The sequence below is a fragment of the Lactuca serriola genome, chromosome 5 (genome assembly GCF_051521515.1).
Source record: "Lactuca serriola cultivar US96UC23 chromosome 5, Lser_US96UC23_V15, whole genome shotgun sequence".
Lineage (NCBI taxonomy): Eukaryota > Viridiplantae > Streptophyta > Magnoliopsida > Asterales > Asteraceae > Lactuca > Lactuca serriola.
Window position 1 is genome coordinate 181,400,805 of NC_136412.1, and position 17,417 is coordinate 181,418,221.

Below are 17,417 nucleotides of genomic sequence, written 5' to 3' on the forward strand. Positions count from 1 at the left end.
AGTTGACTTCAACAAAGCATTCGACTCTATAAACTGGGAATTTTTAGACTCAAACATGCAATCAATGGGGTTTGGAGTCAAGTGGCGGAAGTGGATCAACGGTTGTATGGCATCAGCTAAATCTTCGGTCCTCCTCAATGGATGTCCAACTAAGGAATTTTGCATATCCAGTGGAGTAAGACAAGGCGATCCATTATCGCCATTCCTTATTATAATAGCCATGGAGGGGTTGAGTGTGGCTATGAGAGCGGCCTGCGAAAGAGGGGTCTTCCAGGGACTGCAAATCCCTAATGGGGGGCAGGTAATATCGCACCTACTATACGCAGATGATGCACTATTCCTTGGTGAGTGGTCCGAACACAATATCAAAAATCTCGCTAGGATTCTCCACTGTTTTCATGTCTCCGCTGGCCTTAGGGTCAACTTCAACAAGTCTAGGGTGTTTGGGGTAGGGGTAAGCACACAGGAAGTTACAAGATATGCCAGACCTTTAGGATGCGAACCGGCCAAACTACCATTCAATTATCTGGGGGTACTGGTCGGGGCAAACATGAAGCGTATTAAAAACTGGAAACCAGTAATTGAAAGATTTCAAAACAAGCTTTCAAGTTGGAAATCTAAAACATTCTCATTTGGAGGCCGTTTAACCCTGGTGCAATCGGTTCTTGGGAACATGCCGACTTACTTCCTGTCACTATTTGTGGCGCTTCAAGGGGTGATCGACAAACTAGAGTGTATCCGAAAGAAGTTTTTATGGGGGAGTTCGGATGGTACTAGAAAGATCCACTGGGCCTCTTGGGATATGGTCACTGCATCCAAAGATATTGGTGGGCTTGGAATAGGTACAATCAAATCCTTAAACGTGTCTCTTATAGTGAAGTGGTGGTGGAGGCTAAGAGTTGGTCCCCCAACAACCTGGGCAGCTACAATCACAGGTCTGCATGATCTTAATTCAAAACTGTTTGGTTACTATGCTAATAATAAATTACCTGGAGTCTGGGAAAACATAGCAGGTGCAAGCAAGGAATTGACAAAAAAAAGAAAAGAAATTGCAATTGAAAGGATACTGAAAAAACAACCAGGCGGACTTGGGAACTCGTGGACCTGCAGTCTCGCTTCTGATGGGAACTTTACTATCAAAGCTCTTCGAAAATTCTGGGAATCTTGCTCTACTATCTCTATAGGGAGCTTGGAATGGACTACTGATATCCCCATTAAGGTAGTGTGTTTTGTATGGAGAGCATGTATGGGCAAGATTCCTATAACTTTGGCTCTATCCAAGAGAGGGGTAAATCTGGAAAATACTTTATGCAGTCTTCGTGAAGACATACAGGAATGTGTGGATCATGCTCTGGTTGGCTGTCAATACTCCAGAACTGTGTGGGAAAGCACATTCAATTGGTGTGGGATTCCAACACCCACTCTCTTATCGGTGTGTGATGTGCTAGACTTCGCAACCAAATGGTTCGATTGCCCTCAAAGGAGGAAATTGCTACTCGGGATCTACTATGGATCCATATGGAATATTTGGAAAGCACGAAATAACAGAGTTTTTAAAAAGCAGTGGTTGCCCCCTACCAAATGTGCAGATATCATACAGTCCACTACGTTTTTGTGGATCAAAAACAGGAGGAAAAACTCAAACACGGATTGGCAAGACTGGTGCAGGAGTCGATTCCTCTGTCTATAGTTCTTGTTATGTGGTGGTTTGTTATTTGGTGTTTTGCTTTTGTTTTATGTTTTGATTTCCTCTGTAAACTCTCATTGCGGCCTCTAGTCACTTGCTAGAGGTTTGCCTTTTTATATATCTATTTGCCGGTTCCAAAAAAAAAATATATCATGATCTAAAAATAATAGAAAAATGGTAGGAAGATTAAATAAGAAAATATTTAATTTGTGAACTGCATAGAATTATGTTTTATGCTAAGGTAAGTTTAGGTTTTAACCATCATTCGTTATTTCATGTTTTATGCTATTATGTGTAATAATCAAAATAAAAAGATATATATAATCACGTTATACAAAATAATGAGTAGTGTAAAGTTAATGATGCAATTAGTGACAAATTATGAGGCTTAATATCTAGAAAAAAAACGTCAATTTGATTAGGCAGTAAATCCGAGCTAGTGGAAATGTTTCATCAATTAAGCATCTAGGCATGATATATAGCACGGAAAATCAAGTGGAATCCCCACAGAAATTTTGATAATCGGCTTAGAAACGAGGGAGGAATCAAAGGCTTAGAAACGAGGGAGGAATCAAAGGAAGAAGTTCGTAAAGCATTTTCGGAGTTTCCTGGAAATTAAGGTATGATTATTCGATTTAAGCTTGATGTAATTTCTTAGATAGTTTAATATGGCTGCTAAACGTGTTTTGGTTCGACCTCCTGTCTCAATTTCATCCAACTAGTACCAAAATCGACAAGATTTATAAGAAACATTTTTTTTCTGTACTTGTTTTATCCACTCTGTTATGGAGCGAAATTTCAATAATTGTTTATGGATTATTGATAGAAAAACATGGAGATAAACAATGGTGATTTTTTAAAATTATTTGATATCGTTGTGAGAAAAATCAAACTTTAGTATATTTTAAAAAAATGGCAGAAACTAAAGTGTTTTTCGGGTGGAGAAGAAGCACTTAGGGTCTTGGTACAATCCATTTAATGAAAGTCAAATATGTTTTATTTAGTCGATTGGGCAATATGGGTTAATGGTTAAACGTTACTGTTCATGCCTCTATCGACGTTTTATTATTCCAATTATTCAAGAAATACATTTTTAACCCTTAACTTTTAGTTTTATTTAATTTTTTCTATCATCAGAGAAATCATGAATTTTAGATCTAGCCGTGAGTTATATAAATTTGTTGATTAAATTGAAGTTAGGCTATGGGGAGTGGTCATCACCAACCCACCGGAAAAGTGGTGCCACCTTTGCGCCACGTCATCTTCACCACCAACCTACTCCACATAGAAAATGATCACCACTAACAATATTCAATTTTTTATTTTTTTATTTTAAAACATTAGATTAAATAAAAAAAACATTATTATAAACTTATGTAATCATTTTACTAATTAAAAAATCAAATAAACATAATTAATTGTATATAGATAAGGGTTTAACATAATTCAAATAAAAGTGAAAGGGTATAATAGGATTAAATGATAGAATCTCAGGGACCAAATGTGTAAGTTGAATTAAATCATATAAATTTTCCACCCGGTTGTCTTCTTCGTTTTCTTCACCCTGTAAAACGGGTCCATCCCTTTCTTTTTTTTTTTTTTTTTTCTAATTTGATGGATTAAAAGGAAAAACCAACGTGTTCAAAAAAAGCATTCAACCAATAACTTCCTTTGTCTTCTCTCGCCTCCGTGAAGACACAAAGCACAACCCACCGGGTGGGTGGCGGTGTACATGCATGGAGAGAGGTAGGGGCGGACCCAGAAATTCTTCGAAGAGGGGGCAAAAAATAATTCAATTTCTTTTATGGGGGCAAAAAAATTTAAAGAGTAAAAATATGTTATTTTGAAAGGGCAAAATAATTTTTTTTAAATATACCTATTTATTATTATTATTATTTTTGTTGTGGGGGCAAGTGCCCCCACTGCCCCCATTGTAGGTCTGCCAGTGGAGAGAGGGTCCACGTAAGCATCTCACGCGTTGAGGGAGCTCCACTTTGGATAGCCTTTTGGAAATGAATGCATCTCGAATTTTATCGTATGTACTTTTATATTGTATTGTTAAAAAATATTTTTAGAAGTTACCGAATAGTGCCATAAAAACATTTTAGTTTAGTTTGGGGTCATTTTCTCATTTATATTAAAGTATTATTTAAAAAAAAGTATTGCAATATATATTACAAAAAATTATAACTATTATTTGGTTGGATGAGACATATGGACGGTTGAACCAAAATGATCGCATAGGGTATTTTCTAGAAGTGTGACTCAAAAAAACATGGTGGTTAAATGTATGGTGCATGTGGCGCGACAAACTTTGGTTAAGACCTAACGCCAACAAGGTGAGTTTCGTGCGGATTTTGTGGTTGCTTACATGAAAAGTTTATTCTAATTTATTTGCAATTACATGTTACTGATGTTATTACTATGAATATTTGTGTGGATTTTATGAACCATTTCATGTAAAATGGTGAAAAGGGTGGGTGACATATAAATAGGGAACATGTGTATTAATTATATGGTTCTATTATTAGTCGACGTACAAGGTGTCAGTATGCGGCGGAGAGCTTATGCTCTGATTAATTAGTCGTAAGCGTATTTGTTGTGCCCGGCGGAGGGACTTGTTCTATGGAAATGACAGTAGTTCCTTAATGTGTCACCAAGGGTGGAAATGAACGAAAAGAATTATATTATGATAATTTGTTGCATTATTTTTAGTTCAGTGACATCAATATGCATGAAAACCATAAACTTACTAGACCCTAGGATTATTCATTAGAATCTTTAAATGCACACAACACATGAAATAATGTAGCAAGTGACAGCGGGAATGAAAAGGATAAGACTCAGACTTGAAGAAGACGACAAGTTTTGAGGAAGACGTAGCGCAGCAGGTGTTTACTTAAATTTTCTATTTGCTTCCGCTATTATTATTATTAATGACATTAGTAATTAAATTTTCGAATTGTCTATTTTGTAGTTTTGGGATCATGTTAAATTAATATTGGTATTTGAAATTTGGGGTGTTACATTATGGATTTTGTATGATATCTAACTTTATGCAATATGTTTAATCCAATTACTTAGTTTTTTATTTTACAAATTCTATTTTAAGAATAAATTGGGAGACACTTAGGTGACTTAGCGAAATTCCAGGCATTTAATCATCATCGATTTTAGTGAGTATTTTTGAAAAATGCTTTTTCTAATTTTGCTAAAAATGGCTAAGTGATTAAGGTTTCTGGCTTGTTTAGTACTTTTTTTGGAAATTTATAAAATTTGTTAAAAAAAAACCTTAATGACTTAGTCATTTTTAGAAAAAAAAAAAAAAAAACGTTTACCAAAAATAACCACTAAAATCACATATAATTATGAAATTGACCCATTTTCTGTCCATGATATTTATGGGGTTTCTTATGTTTAAGATATATTTTAGGTTTTTATTAGTTTTTATCTCAAAAACTCAAAACTTTTATAAAACAAAATCTATAAGAAATCATACGTCAGGTACGAGATCTTGCAATTTCATGAATGGTTGTACCTGCGATTTCATATGTGCATTAGTGATTTGTACATGCGATTTGTACACCTGCATTTTGTACCTACGATTTCATGTTAACCGGTTGTAATATTCTCTAAGGTGGTACAAGTCACTAATGCATAAAATATGTATCAATGACCTATACATTCGTAAAAAAATGAGAGAAAGTGGAGCATGGCAGGAAGCCCGGCGTCGGAGGAGAAAAGAAGACAATGAAGACATAAACAAATCAACAATATCCTTTTTCTTCCAAAATTTCCCACATCAGTTGGAAGAAAAAGATTTATGGAAGATCTTTCAAGCATATGGTCTGGTGGTAGACGTATACATAGCAAAGAAGAAGAACATCAAGAACAAGAGGTTTGGATTCGTAAGATTCATCAAAGTAAACGACCCTGCAAGTTTTGAACGGAAACTCAACGATATTTGGATTGGGCAACACAAGCTTCGCATAAACCTGGCAAGATTCCAACACAGAAAACCGCCACCCCGACACCAACCCCATGGCTACCCAGAACGATCCTACCCTATCAAGGCTGACAGACAAGAAAAATACAACCACCATCATCCAGGAACATACCACCATATAACAAAACACCCTAGAAGAATCAACCATCTGAATCAAAATCTTCCTCACAAAACCTATGCTGAAGCAGTCCAAGGAATCCCTCTCAACCCACCCTCACCGCCTACCACAAACCATCTAGAAGCGCCTCAACACAAATTACCAATGGTCAAAATGTCATCCACTCCGGAAACCAGGGAATTTCTGAAGAGAGCACTCGTAGGTGAAACCGAAAACTTTCAAGCTCTAATGAACGTGAAAGCTTTCAACGATGTCGAAGGATGCCCAAACATTGTTATGAGATATTTGGGGGGTCTTAAGATGCTTGTCGAATTTGAAAGCGAGTCAGAGAACAATAAAATGTTGACAGAAGGAGAACATATATGGAGACCATGGTTCAAAAGTTTATACCACTGGAAACCGGAAGAAAACTTCAAGGAGAGAATTGCTTCCATCATGATCTCTGGTGTGCCTCAACATGCATGGTGTGAAGAGGCATTTTCAGCAATAGCTAAGAATTGGGGCACGGTGGTAATCCCGGATGAATGCCCAACGGACTGCCCGAACATGGCATTTGGACGAGTAGGTATCCTTACATCTCACCCAGGGCTCATCAATATGAACATCACCATAGCAGTTGATAATCTCCCGTATCAGATCACAATCGTGGAGAACATATTCGAATCTTCCAGACTAAGTCCAGTTCTGGCAAGAAACGACTTCGACTTCCATCCTAGCACACTATGGAACGTTAATGACGACGATTTGGGATCGGTCAGCGATGATGTAGATGATTTCGGAGACTATGAAGTCGATGCAGATGGAGATATCGACGACATACCCACTCCAGCGGCTTCGCCGGAACTCCATGCTTACCTGGCAGAAGGGGAATCGACGCCTCAATCGCCACAAACGGTAGTGGAAGAGTCTCTTCCACACATTATCCATCCTCGTAAATCACAGGGACAGCAGATACCGAGGCCAGCTACTCATAACCAACCAATCGCTGAATCACCATCCCCTAGGGTATCAAACAATATAATGAACGAGAAAATAAGAAGTGGGCCCTAACCTAGTTCTAATCACAATTCTCGCCCTCTATCCCCAAATCAGTCACAAGGCAAAAACCACCCTAGGCAAGCCCAAACTTATAATTATGTAGCCCAATACAACATATCTGACCAGCTTGCTGGAGCCCAAGCCCAAATCCCATTTGACCCTACCAGATCACAACCCAATTCCCAATCCCACCTTCACCAGATTCCCCAACCAACATTACAAATCAATAATGATAAATACATAGACCTCAACTTGTCTCCAGTAAGATCAAAAACCACACAATCACACGGTGGATCAAAATCCCCAAACCACCACACAATGGAATCGAATAGAATGGAAACTTCTCTAAATACAAACGAGGAGATAGCACAGACGATAGGCATTGGAGGGAGAGGATTGGATTTCAAATCAACGGATTTCAAGAGGAAATAAGAAATATCATCAAGAAAAGGAGTGTCACCATTATTAATCAATGAAGATTCTCACCATTAACAGCAGAGGTGTCGGGTGTGAGGTAAAACGAGAATGGATCAAAACTCTTAGAATTAAAAACCGTATATCGCTACTTGGAATCCAAGAAATAAAAACCTCAGAATTTAAGGGCAAATTAGATAAGGCAATATGGGGCTCGTCAACATTCTTGTGCGAAACAGTCGACTCGATCGGACTGTCAGGGGGAATAGCCTCATTATGGGACCCATCAACATTTAAATGCTCTGTAACTATAAAAGGGGAAAACTTCTTAGAAATGAAAGGAACTTGGGTTGCTTCGAATTTAGCATATGGGTTTATAAACGTTTATGCTCCAAATGACCCATCTCGAAGGAAAACGCTATGGTCAAATCTGGAAAGTGTCATAGGCTCAGACGATAATATTCGATGGGTGGTGTTCGGAGACTTCAACGCAGTTAGATCAGCGGAAGAGAGAATTGGGTCCATATTTTTCTCTTCCACTGCATATCACTTCAATAAATTCATCGCTTCTGCGGGTTTAATTGATCTACCTATCGGTGGCCGAAAGTTCACGTATGTGAGCCCAGACTACTCCAAACATAGCAAACTTGATCGCTTTCTAATCTCGCATAATTGCTCTACTGATTGGCCGCACCTGACAGTTACGGCCCTACCGAGACTACATTCTGATCATTGTCCATTAATCCTCTCATCATCTGTTAGTGACTTTGGAGCACCCCCATTCAGATTCTTCAATTCCTGGGTACTAGAGGATGAGCTGGAAGGAGTTGTTAAACAAGGATGGGTATGTAACATATCTCCAGGAACCTTTGCTTCCTTCTCCCTTATACAAGTGGTGGCTGGCAAACTAAAAAATACCAAAGAGAAAATCAAGGAATGGAGAAAATCCAAAAATGTGAAGGAACAAAAAAGAGTGGAAGAGTTAACAAAGGAAATCAATTCAATCGATATTAATGCAGAATCGCACTCCCCAGATGAATCGAAGATAGAACTCCGAAAGAATCTACATAGAGAATTGACGGATCTTGAGGCCAAACGCATACTCGACCTTAAGCAGAAATCCCGATGTAAATGGGCACTGGAAGGTGATGAAAACTCTGCTTTTTTCCATGGTCTGATCAATAAAAATTATCGATCTCAAAAATTATCTGGCATCAACATCAATGGTTTCTGGACATCTAATCCAGAATCAATCAAAAAAAAGCGTTTGAATTCTTCTCCAAAAAGTTCACTGAACAAATCAGCATCAGACCCCAATTCCTCAGCCAAAAATTCAACAAACTCAGCCCCATTCAAACTCAAAACTTAGAAGACCCAATTACAGTGGCGGAAATCAAAGCAACGGTGTGGCTATGCGGAAATGACAGGGCCCCGGGACCCGATGGCTTCACCTTTGCATTCATTAAAAAACACTGGGACATGATGGAGAGCGACATATACCTAGCAATAAAAGATTTCGAATCTACAGGTGTAATTGATAGGGGGTGTAACTCCTCCTTCATCATCCTCGTCCCTAAAACATCCGACCCGATTTCCCTCTATGAATACCGCCCGATCAGTCTAATTGGATGTATATACACGATCATAGCCAAAGTGTTAGCGGAAAGGCTAAAAAGATGTATCCCTCAAGTCGTTAGCCATACCCAAACGGCTTTCATCAAAGACCGCAACATTCTTGATGGTCCATTGATTATAAACGAAGTGATATCTTGGCTTCGGAAGAACAAATCGAAGGCGTTCCTTTTCAAGGTTGATTTCGAGAAGGCATTCGATTGCCTCAATTGGAAATATCTCGATTCGGTAATGTCTCAAATGAACTTTGGCCAGAAGTGGCGTAAGTGGATCTTCGGCTGTCTCTCCTCAGCTCGTGCTTCTGTAATCATTAACGGATCCGCCTCTAAAGAATTTCCACTTAGGCGAGGAGTAAGACAGGGCGACCCCTTGTCTCCATTCCTGTTCATTTTCGCTGCAGAGGGCCTTAACATAGCGTTGGAAGAGGCCAAAGAGTAGGGCATCTTCCATGGAGTTCAATTGCCAAACAATGGGCCTACCATATCACATCTTCAATACGCCGACGACGCGATCTTCCTCGGCTCCTGGTCAGTACAAAACGCAAAAAATTTAGTTAGAATTTTGAGATGCTTTGAATTATCCTCAGGTCTGAAAGTCAACATGGCCAAAAGCAAACTCTTTGACCTTGGACTTAGTCAGGTGGAACTAGACTGGTTATCAAGAAGCTTTAATTGCTCAATCGGGAACCTCCCCTTCATATATCTAGGAATGCCTGTGGGTGCAAGTATGTCTATATTGGTTCATTGCAACTCCCTTATATCCAAATTCCAAGCAAAATTATCAAAATGGAAAGCCAAAAATTTGTCGTTTGGGGGTCGATTAACACTATGCAAATCAATGTTGGGGAGCCTCGGCTGTGACATCCCCAAAATCTCGGCCAGAAAAGACCGATTTCATTTATGCTTTTTAAACATTTTCAGAGTAAATCCGTTTGATTTTAAAAGAGATGTGGAATTTGTTCCCAAAAACAAAACATGATAAAATAGATATTTATCAAAACATTTCATATAGAAATATGATTTCATTTCATAATCAAAAGTCGGGATGTCATGTTCCAATACAGATCATAAAGCATAAATGATAACATTACAAGTCATTCAACAAATATATACATATACAGACTTGTAAACAAAAACAACTTGATGATTCGCCCATCTTAAGCTCTTGCGCCACTTCCTGTAATACAAATAAACTGAGTGGGTCAGGCTTGGGATCCTGGTGAGCATATAGGGTTTTCAACCCACAATAATTATATTTAATTTCAACAATCCACAATAAACCCGATTACCCATTCCCGTTATCCTCACTTTATGTCCCTAAAATAACTTCTATTATAAGGAACCTAATTCAGGATTTTCATCGGGACGGACATTACTGCAGAGGGGCTTCCTCAACAATAAGTATCCTAAAGGCAACCATGTGGGAGATAGAGTACGGTGAACACGTCGTTCACAACACCTACAGGTAATGAGCCTGCTAGTGTTCCACAGGACAGTCTAGAATAGTCTGTGGTCATCATCCATACTCTGCTGAATGACTAGAATAACACCAATAACACCGAGGCCACTCATCTGTTTATTTCACACCAATTATCTACCCATGTTCTACCCAACATATCAGTAGATAAAAATATACGTTTTTATACATTGTTTATAAAACCTGTATAGCATGCTTTAATCAATACGTATTCCACATAACAAATGAAGCATACACACATAACACGTATTTCATAGAGAATATATCAGATCTATGAGATAGAAGAGAGTGATTATACATTCACACATATAACAACAAAATATTTACACGTAGCACATATTTTATATTAAATACTTCATAATATTGCGTTGGAAAAAAACACTCACTTGATCAGAAGATGATCAGGCAGCACTACGGCTTGCAGAAGTAGTGTCTCTCCGTAGATCTAGAAGATCTTCACAAAAACCGGGCTCCTCGCGGGCAGGGCTTCGGCTCGGGAATAACGCTCTTCGGGATCCTCGGGGCTCGGGAATAATACCGGGGCTTCGGGGTATAAATGGCACGCAAAATGAGGCAAAAGACTAGAGAGAAGGAAGAAATTGTAAAAAGAAAAGAGCTGCCTTCGGATCCCCTTTTATAGGTGCTGAACCCTCGCACGTACGCGGGGCGTAACTTCGGGGTACCCGGGGCGTACGCCTCGGTTGTCGTCAGCGCTTACGTCATTGCATACGACTCCAGAGTACTCGAGTGCTGGTTCGTCACCCTTCGCTGTACGCGGGGCGTACTTCGGATAGACCGGCTGACTCCTCTTCGGATAATATCGGAGGCTTAATTAAAAATAAATATTAAATATTTAATAAACTTCAAAAATTCATATCTCCTTCATACGAACTCCGTTTTCGACGTTCTTTATATCCACGCGAAGGTGAGACTACGTTCTACAACTTTTGTTTAGACTCCGTCGGTTAATTTTGACTTTTATTTTTATTATTTATTTTTAGAAGGTCGGGACAGAAAAACTTCGTTATAAATTCATAACTTCTTCGTCTGACGTCCGTTCTCGCCTAACTTTTCATCGTTTCGCTACTAACAACGAGATCTTCGATTCTCATTTAGATTGTTTCGGCTAAAAACCGCTCGATCTCAAATCGAGTATTTGGGCTGCATACTACCCAGTCGAAACTTCAGAAAATCATAACTTCCTCATACGAAGTCAGATTTGGGCGTTCCTTTTATGCACGCTCTCGGTTTAGCGAAATCTACGACTTTCGTTTAGATCGCTAAGGCTAAATATCGCTCTATCTTAAATTCATATTTTACGTCACTCGACGTCGTGCCGGTTCTGTCGCGAAACTTCGACAGGTCATAACTTCTTCGTTATATATCGGATTTTGGCATTCCTTATATCTCCGGAATCCTTGTTTCAACCACTACAACATTATGTAAAGATATCGGGCTTATCTCACACTTTAATTTTGACGCTTATTTTATTCTTAATTCATTAAATTATAATAATTAAGAACACACACATAAATCACATAATTCACATAATTCACAAATAATACATTTTTATTATTTCAAATTGGGGCTACAAAGTTTAACCTAGACTATTACATTGCTAAAAATGGCAAGCCCAGAAACACGGGCGTTACAATTCTCTCCACCTTAGAATGATTCCGTCCCCGGAATCACACACCAGAAAACAAATGCGGATAGCGACTCATCATGTCACTCTCCGTCTCCTAGGTGAGATTCGGCCCATTCGCGTGTTTCCATCGGACAAGCACTAACTCAACCATCTTACGTCGCAATTTCTTAGTCTTTTGGTCAACGATTGCCTCCGGTTCCTCAATCAACCTTTTGTTCTCATCGATCCTCAACTCCGAAAGTGGAATTATGTCGGGAACTTCTCCCGTGAACTTCCTCAAGTAACACACATGAAAAGTGTTATGAATTCCATTCAGTTCTTCGGGTAGTTCGATCTTGTAAGCTTGGTTCCCAATCCTCTGAAGAACTTTAAACGGTCCAATAAACCTTGGACTTAACTTTCCCCTTTTACCAAATCTTATAAGTCCCTTCCACGGCGAGACTTTAAGCAAAACCGAATCTCTAACTTCAAAAGTCATCGGTCTTCGCTTTTTGTCAGCGTAGCTCTTTTGACGGTCCTGAGTTGCTAACATTCTTTCCCTAATTATTCTCAACTTTTCTGCAATTTGATGGACTATCTCCGGCCCCATAAACTGCTTTTCCCCAGCCTCAAGCCAACAAGACGACGTACGGCACTTCTATCCATACAATGCTTGATAAGGTGCCATCTTTATGCTCGAGTGAAAACTATTATTATAAGAAAATTCTACCAAAGGTAAATGTTCATCCCAATTACCTAGGAATTCCAAGGTACACGCTCTCAGCATATCTTCAAGTGTTTGTATCGTCCGTTCGCTCTGACCATCAGTCTGCGGATGGTAAGCTGTACTTAAACACAACTTGGTACCCAATTCCTCTTGTAGACTTTTCCAAAATCGTGATGTGAAACGACTATCACGATCCGACACAATCGTTAGCGGAACACCGTGAAGCCTCACAATTTCCTTCACGTAAGAATTCGCAAGCTTTTCCATAGACCATTTCTCGTTGGCTGCTATGAAATGCGCACTCTTAGTGAATCGATCAACGACCACCCAAATCATGTCGTGATCATTTTTTGTTCTGGGTAGTTTAGTGACAAAATCCATAGCAATGTTTTCCCACTTACCCATAGGCACAGGTAATGGTTCTAAACTCCCGTATGGTTTCTGATGTTGTGCCTTGACTCTTGCACAGGTCACACACTCGGCCACATACTTCGCAATGTCAAGCTTCATCGTCGGCCACCAATAATAAGGTTTCAGGTCCCTATACATTTTTGTGCTACCGGGATGAATTGAGTACATGGTTTTGTGAGCTTCTTCCATCAGAAGATCTCTGACTCCTCCTGTCTTAGGTATCCAAATCCGATCTTGGAACACCTTCAGTCCGTGACTGTTTACACCGAACACCAACGTTTTGCCCAAACGTTCCTCCTTCCGGTCATTCTTCTCAGAAGCTTCGCTTTGAGCTTTCTTTATACTTTCCAAAATAGTCGAGACAACTTCAATTCTCAACGCTCTTGGCCTTCTCCTTTCAAGATTGACTTTCCGACTGAGAGCATCAGCAACAATATTGGCTTTACCGGGGTGGTAAAGTGTCTCACAGTCGTAGTCTTTAAGTAATTCCAGCCAGCGTCGTTGCCTCATATTCAATTCTTTCTGACTAAAGAGATATTGGAGACTCTTATGATTAGTGAAAAGTTTGCACTTCGTGCCATAGAGGTAATGCCTCCATATTTTCAGAGCGAAAACTACCGCTGTTAACTCCAAATCATGAGTCGGGTAGTTCTTTTCGTGCTCTTTCAGCTGTCGAGACGCATATGCAATCACCTTATCCCTTTGGGTCAAAACGCAACCCAATCCAACCCCAGACGCATCGCTATAAACAGCAAAGTCTTCAACTCCATCGGGTAGAGAAAGTATCGGTGCCTCGCATAGTTTCTTCTTTAGCTTCTCGAATGCTTCTTTATGCTTATCATTCCAAGCATAAATAGCTCCTTTGTGGGTCAAAGCTGTTAATGGACTAGCGATCGAAGAAAAGCCTTGGATAAACCTTCGGTACTATCCGGCTAATCCCAAAAAGCTTCGGATCTCCGTGGGACTTTTCGGTTGTTCCCACTTCATTACAGCTTCAATCTTTGCTGGATCAACCATTATCCCTTCTTGGTTGACCACGTGACCCAAGAATTGGACTTCACGAATCCAAAAATCACATTTGGAGAACTTCGCATACAACTTCTCCTTCTTCAAGACTTCCAACACTTCTCGCAAGTGTCTGCCATGCTCTTCTTGGCTTTTTGAATAAATCAGAATGTCATCAATGAACACTATCACAGATTTATCAAGGAACGGATTACAAACCCTGTTCATTAAATCCATGAATGCTGCTGGAGCATTTGTCAGTCCAAACGACATAACCAAGAACTCATAGTGTCCATATCGCGTTCTGAATGTAGTCTTCTCTATATCCTGCTCCCTTACCTTTAGCTGATGATATCCTGACCTTAGGTCGATCTTTGAAAAATAACTTGAACCTTGTAGTTGATCGAATAGGTCATCAATCCTTGGCAATGGATATCTATTCTTTATTGTTTCCTTATTCAGCTCTCGGTAATCAATGCACATCCTCATGCTTCCATCTTTCTTCTTTACGAATAACACCGGAGCTCCCCAGGGTGATGAACTAGGTCTTATGAAACCTTTGTCCAATAACTCCTGAAGTTGCATCATTAGCTCCTTCACCTCCGTCGGTGCTAATCGATAAGGTGCTTTTGCAATTGGCGTTGTTCCAGGCAACAAGTCGATACAAAATTCTACTTGTCGATCGGGCGGTAATCCAGGAAGATCTTCGGGAAATACTTCCGGATAATCACACACAACAGGAATATTTGGCATCACCTTCTTTTCCTTCTTAGCGTCGATCACGAATGCTAAGTATGATGTACACCCCTTGGTCAAACATTTTCTGGCTTTCATTAGAGAAATGATTCCAGAGTTTACTCTGCGTTTATCTCCGTACACCATAAACAATTCCTTCCCAGGCGGGTTCACTTTCACTATTTTCTTCTTGCATAAAATTTCGGCATCATTGGCGCTAAGCCAATCCATTCCCAAAACGATGTCGAAACCGTTAAGTTCAATATGCAATAATTCCTCGTGGAACTTATTCCCATTCAGATCAATTAAGATGTTTTTCATACGATGGCTAACAGGTACAAACTTGCCACTAGCAACTTCGACTAATAAGGCATTATCTAGTCTATCAACAGGCAAAGGTAGTTTTCTACCAAATTCATGCGATATAAAGGAGTAGTTGGCTCCAGAATCAAATAAAATTTGGGCAGGCAATTTGTTAACGAGAAAGGTACCTGAAGCAACATCAACTTCATCTTTAGCAAATTCCAGTGTCATCTGGAATGCTCTCGCCTTTGGCTTTGGCGGAATGTTGGGTCTTGCTACTTCCTTCCTTTTCGGACAATCCCTTGAGATGTGCCCCTCCTCACCACAACCATAACAAACATTCTTGGTAAAGGTGCAGTCATTGGCATAATGCCCTGGATTTCCACATTTGAAGCATGTGGTTTCCCCGCCACACTTCCCATGATGCTTCTTCTTGCACTTGTCGCACCATTTCGCCTCTACCTTTCCTCTACTTCCCTTCGAACTAGACTTCGAGAATTTACTTTTCTTGCTGGACCTTGAAAATCCATCGATTTTCCTCTTTTCACCAACCTCTGACCTTTCCAGACCTTTTTCCCTGATATGGGTCTCAACATTTCTAGCAGCCCATATGGCGGCTTTCAATGTGGTTGCTTGCTTAACCATTGGACCATAGTCCGCTGGTAGTCCAAGGGAAAACTTGTTGACCTTAGAGAGTACTGTAGGCACCAAATATGGGATAAACTTCATCTTTTATGTGAAACTTGTAGCGTATTCAGTAATGCTCAATTTCCCTTTCTTCAAATTCTGAAACTCATTACTGATTTCCAGAAGGTCCTGCTCGGAGCAGTATTGCATTTTTAGTTGTTCCACAAAGTCTTCCCAAGACATTTTGCTTGCTTCTCCCTTGGGCATAGAGTCAGCTAACAGCTTCCACCAACTCAACACACCAGATTTTAGCAGAGGGATCGCAAGATCGGTCTTCTGCCTGTTGCTGCATTCGCAACTTTCAAACATAGTCTCCATTTCGGAGACCCAGTCCATAACTTGTACCGGCGTCGGGCTTCCGGATAGACATGGTGGTTTGGATGCCATGAAATCCTTATACTTGCACCCACGACCATCATTTCCTCCATACTGGTTATTGCGTCTAACCACTGGTTGTTCGTCTTGACCAATGATCCCACTAACGTTTTCTCCTTCAGACTGCCCTCCATTCTCCTCGGGCTCTTCCGCTTGAATTGACGGTTCTTCACGATTCTGCCTAAGCAGGCGTCTTGTTTCTTCCATCTGACGATCCAACATCGTTTGAATCATCAATTGTACACCAGCCATTGTTATCGGCTCAGGTGCAGCAGCTACAACAGGTATTTGTTGAATTACAGGCGGTTGATTCCTATTTTCATCAGCATTTCCAACTCCGCTTCTTGTTCTCACCATTTTTGATCTACACACCGAATAATTTCACCTTATTACTCCAAACGATTACATGCTAGTTCTAATATCGTATACATACGCTTAGAATCCTAAACACATAAACCTTCAGATCCGGTTGGCAACAAACCGTAGATCTGAACAAACAATATCATATATGGCAACATATAACATTTAGCACATAAAAGCATTTTAGGCAACTTTCACTACAAGAAAAAAGGCCTTTTACGACGCGCAAACAATGACACTCGCTGATAGACGACGCGCATTTGTAAGTGCCCTAAAAGATAATGTCAATTTTGCAAAATTTGAAGGATAGAGGGCACGCATTTGTGCGCGCCCTAAAATTAGTGTCAGAAAAGAAAAAAAAAAAGAAATGCAGAGGGCGCCTTTCATAAAATGTGCATCATGTAAATGTGTCGCTTTATAATTTTTAAGTGAAATACGCGTTTTAGGCGGGAAATGAAATCGACGAAAATTATCCCCGCCTATTGAATCCCAAAAATTAATCCCCCCGCCTCTTCTACTTAGCAAGAAAAAGCCCTAGGTCCCTCATCTTCATCTTCAGTATCATCAATCTCTACTCGATCTCCTTCTTATCAGTATCATCAAACATCCCGTTCATCCTCTGCATTATTTCCATCATTCTTCCCTCTGCTCACTGATCAATACCCAAAAAACCCTAATATCATAACCACTCCTCTTTTCTCGCACAACAAAATCCCAAAACATCACCAAATACTAAATTCCACAAAATCGTTGTGACCATTTTAACTAGGGCTTTTTTCATGAACAAAGACACTCTCGCATCTCTTCAAGGGTTAT

General features: G+C 39.8%; 2 protein-coding genes across 2 annotated transcripts; both read left to right on the plus strand.

Annotated features, from left to right (window-relative positions):
• The first annotated feature begins 550 nt into the window (after nucleotides 1–550).
• Nucleotides 551–1,690, plus strand: LOC145049998 (uncharacterized). Its single transcript, XM_078998321.1, has one exon. The coding sequence runs from the start codon at nucleotides 551–553 to the stop codon at nucleotides 1,688–1,690; it is 1,140 nt and encodes a 379-aa protein (XP_078854447.1).
• A 5,631-nt stretch (nucleotides 1,691–7,321) lies between these two features.
• Nucleotides 7,322–8,632, plus strand: LOC145049999 (uncharacterized). The gene has a single exon (XM_078998322.1). It carries the CDS (start codon nucleotides 7,322–7,324, stop codon nucleotides 8,630–8,632), a length of 1,311 nt encoding a protein of 436 aa, XP_078854448.1.
• The last annotated feature ends 8,785 nt before the right edge of the window (nucleotides 8,633–17,417 follow it).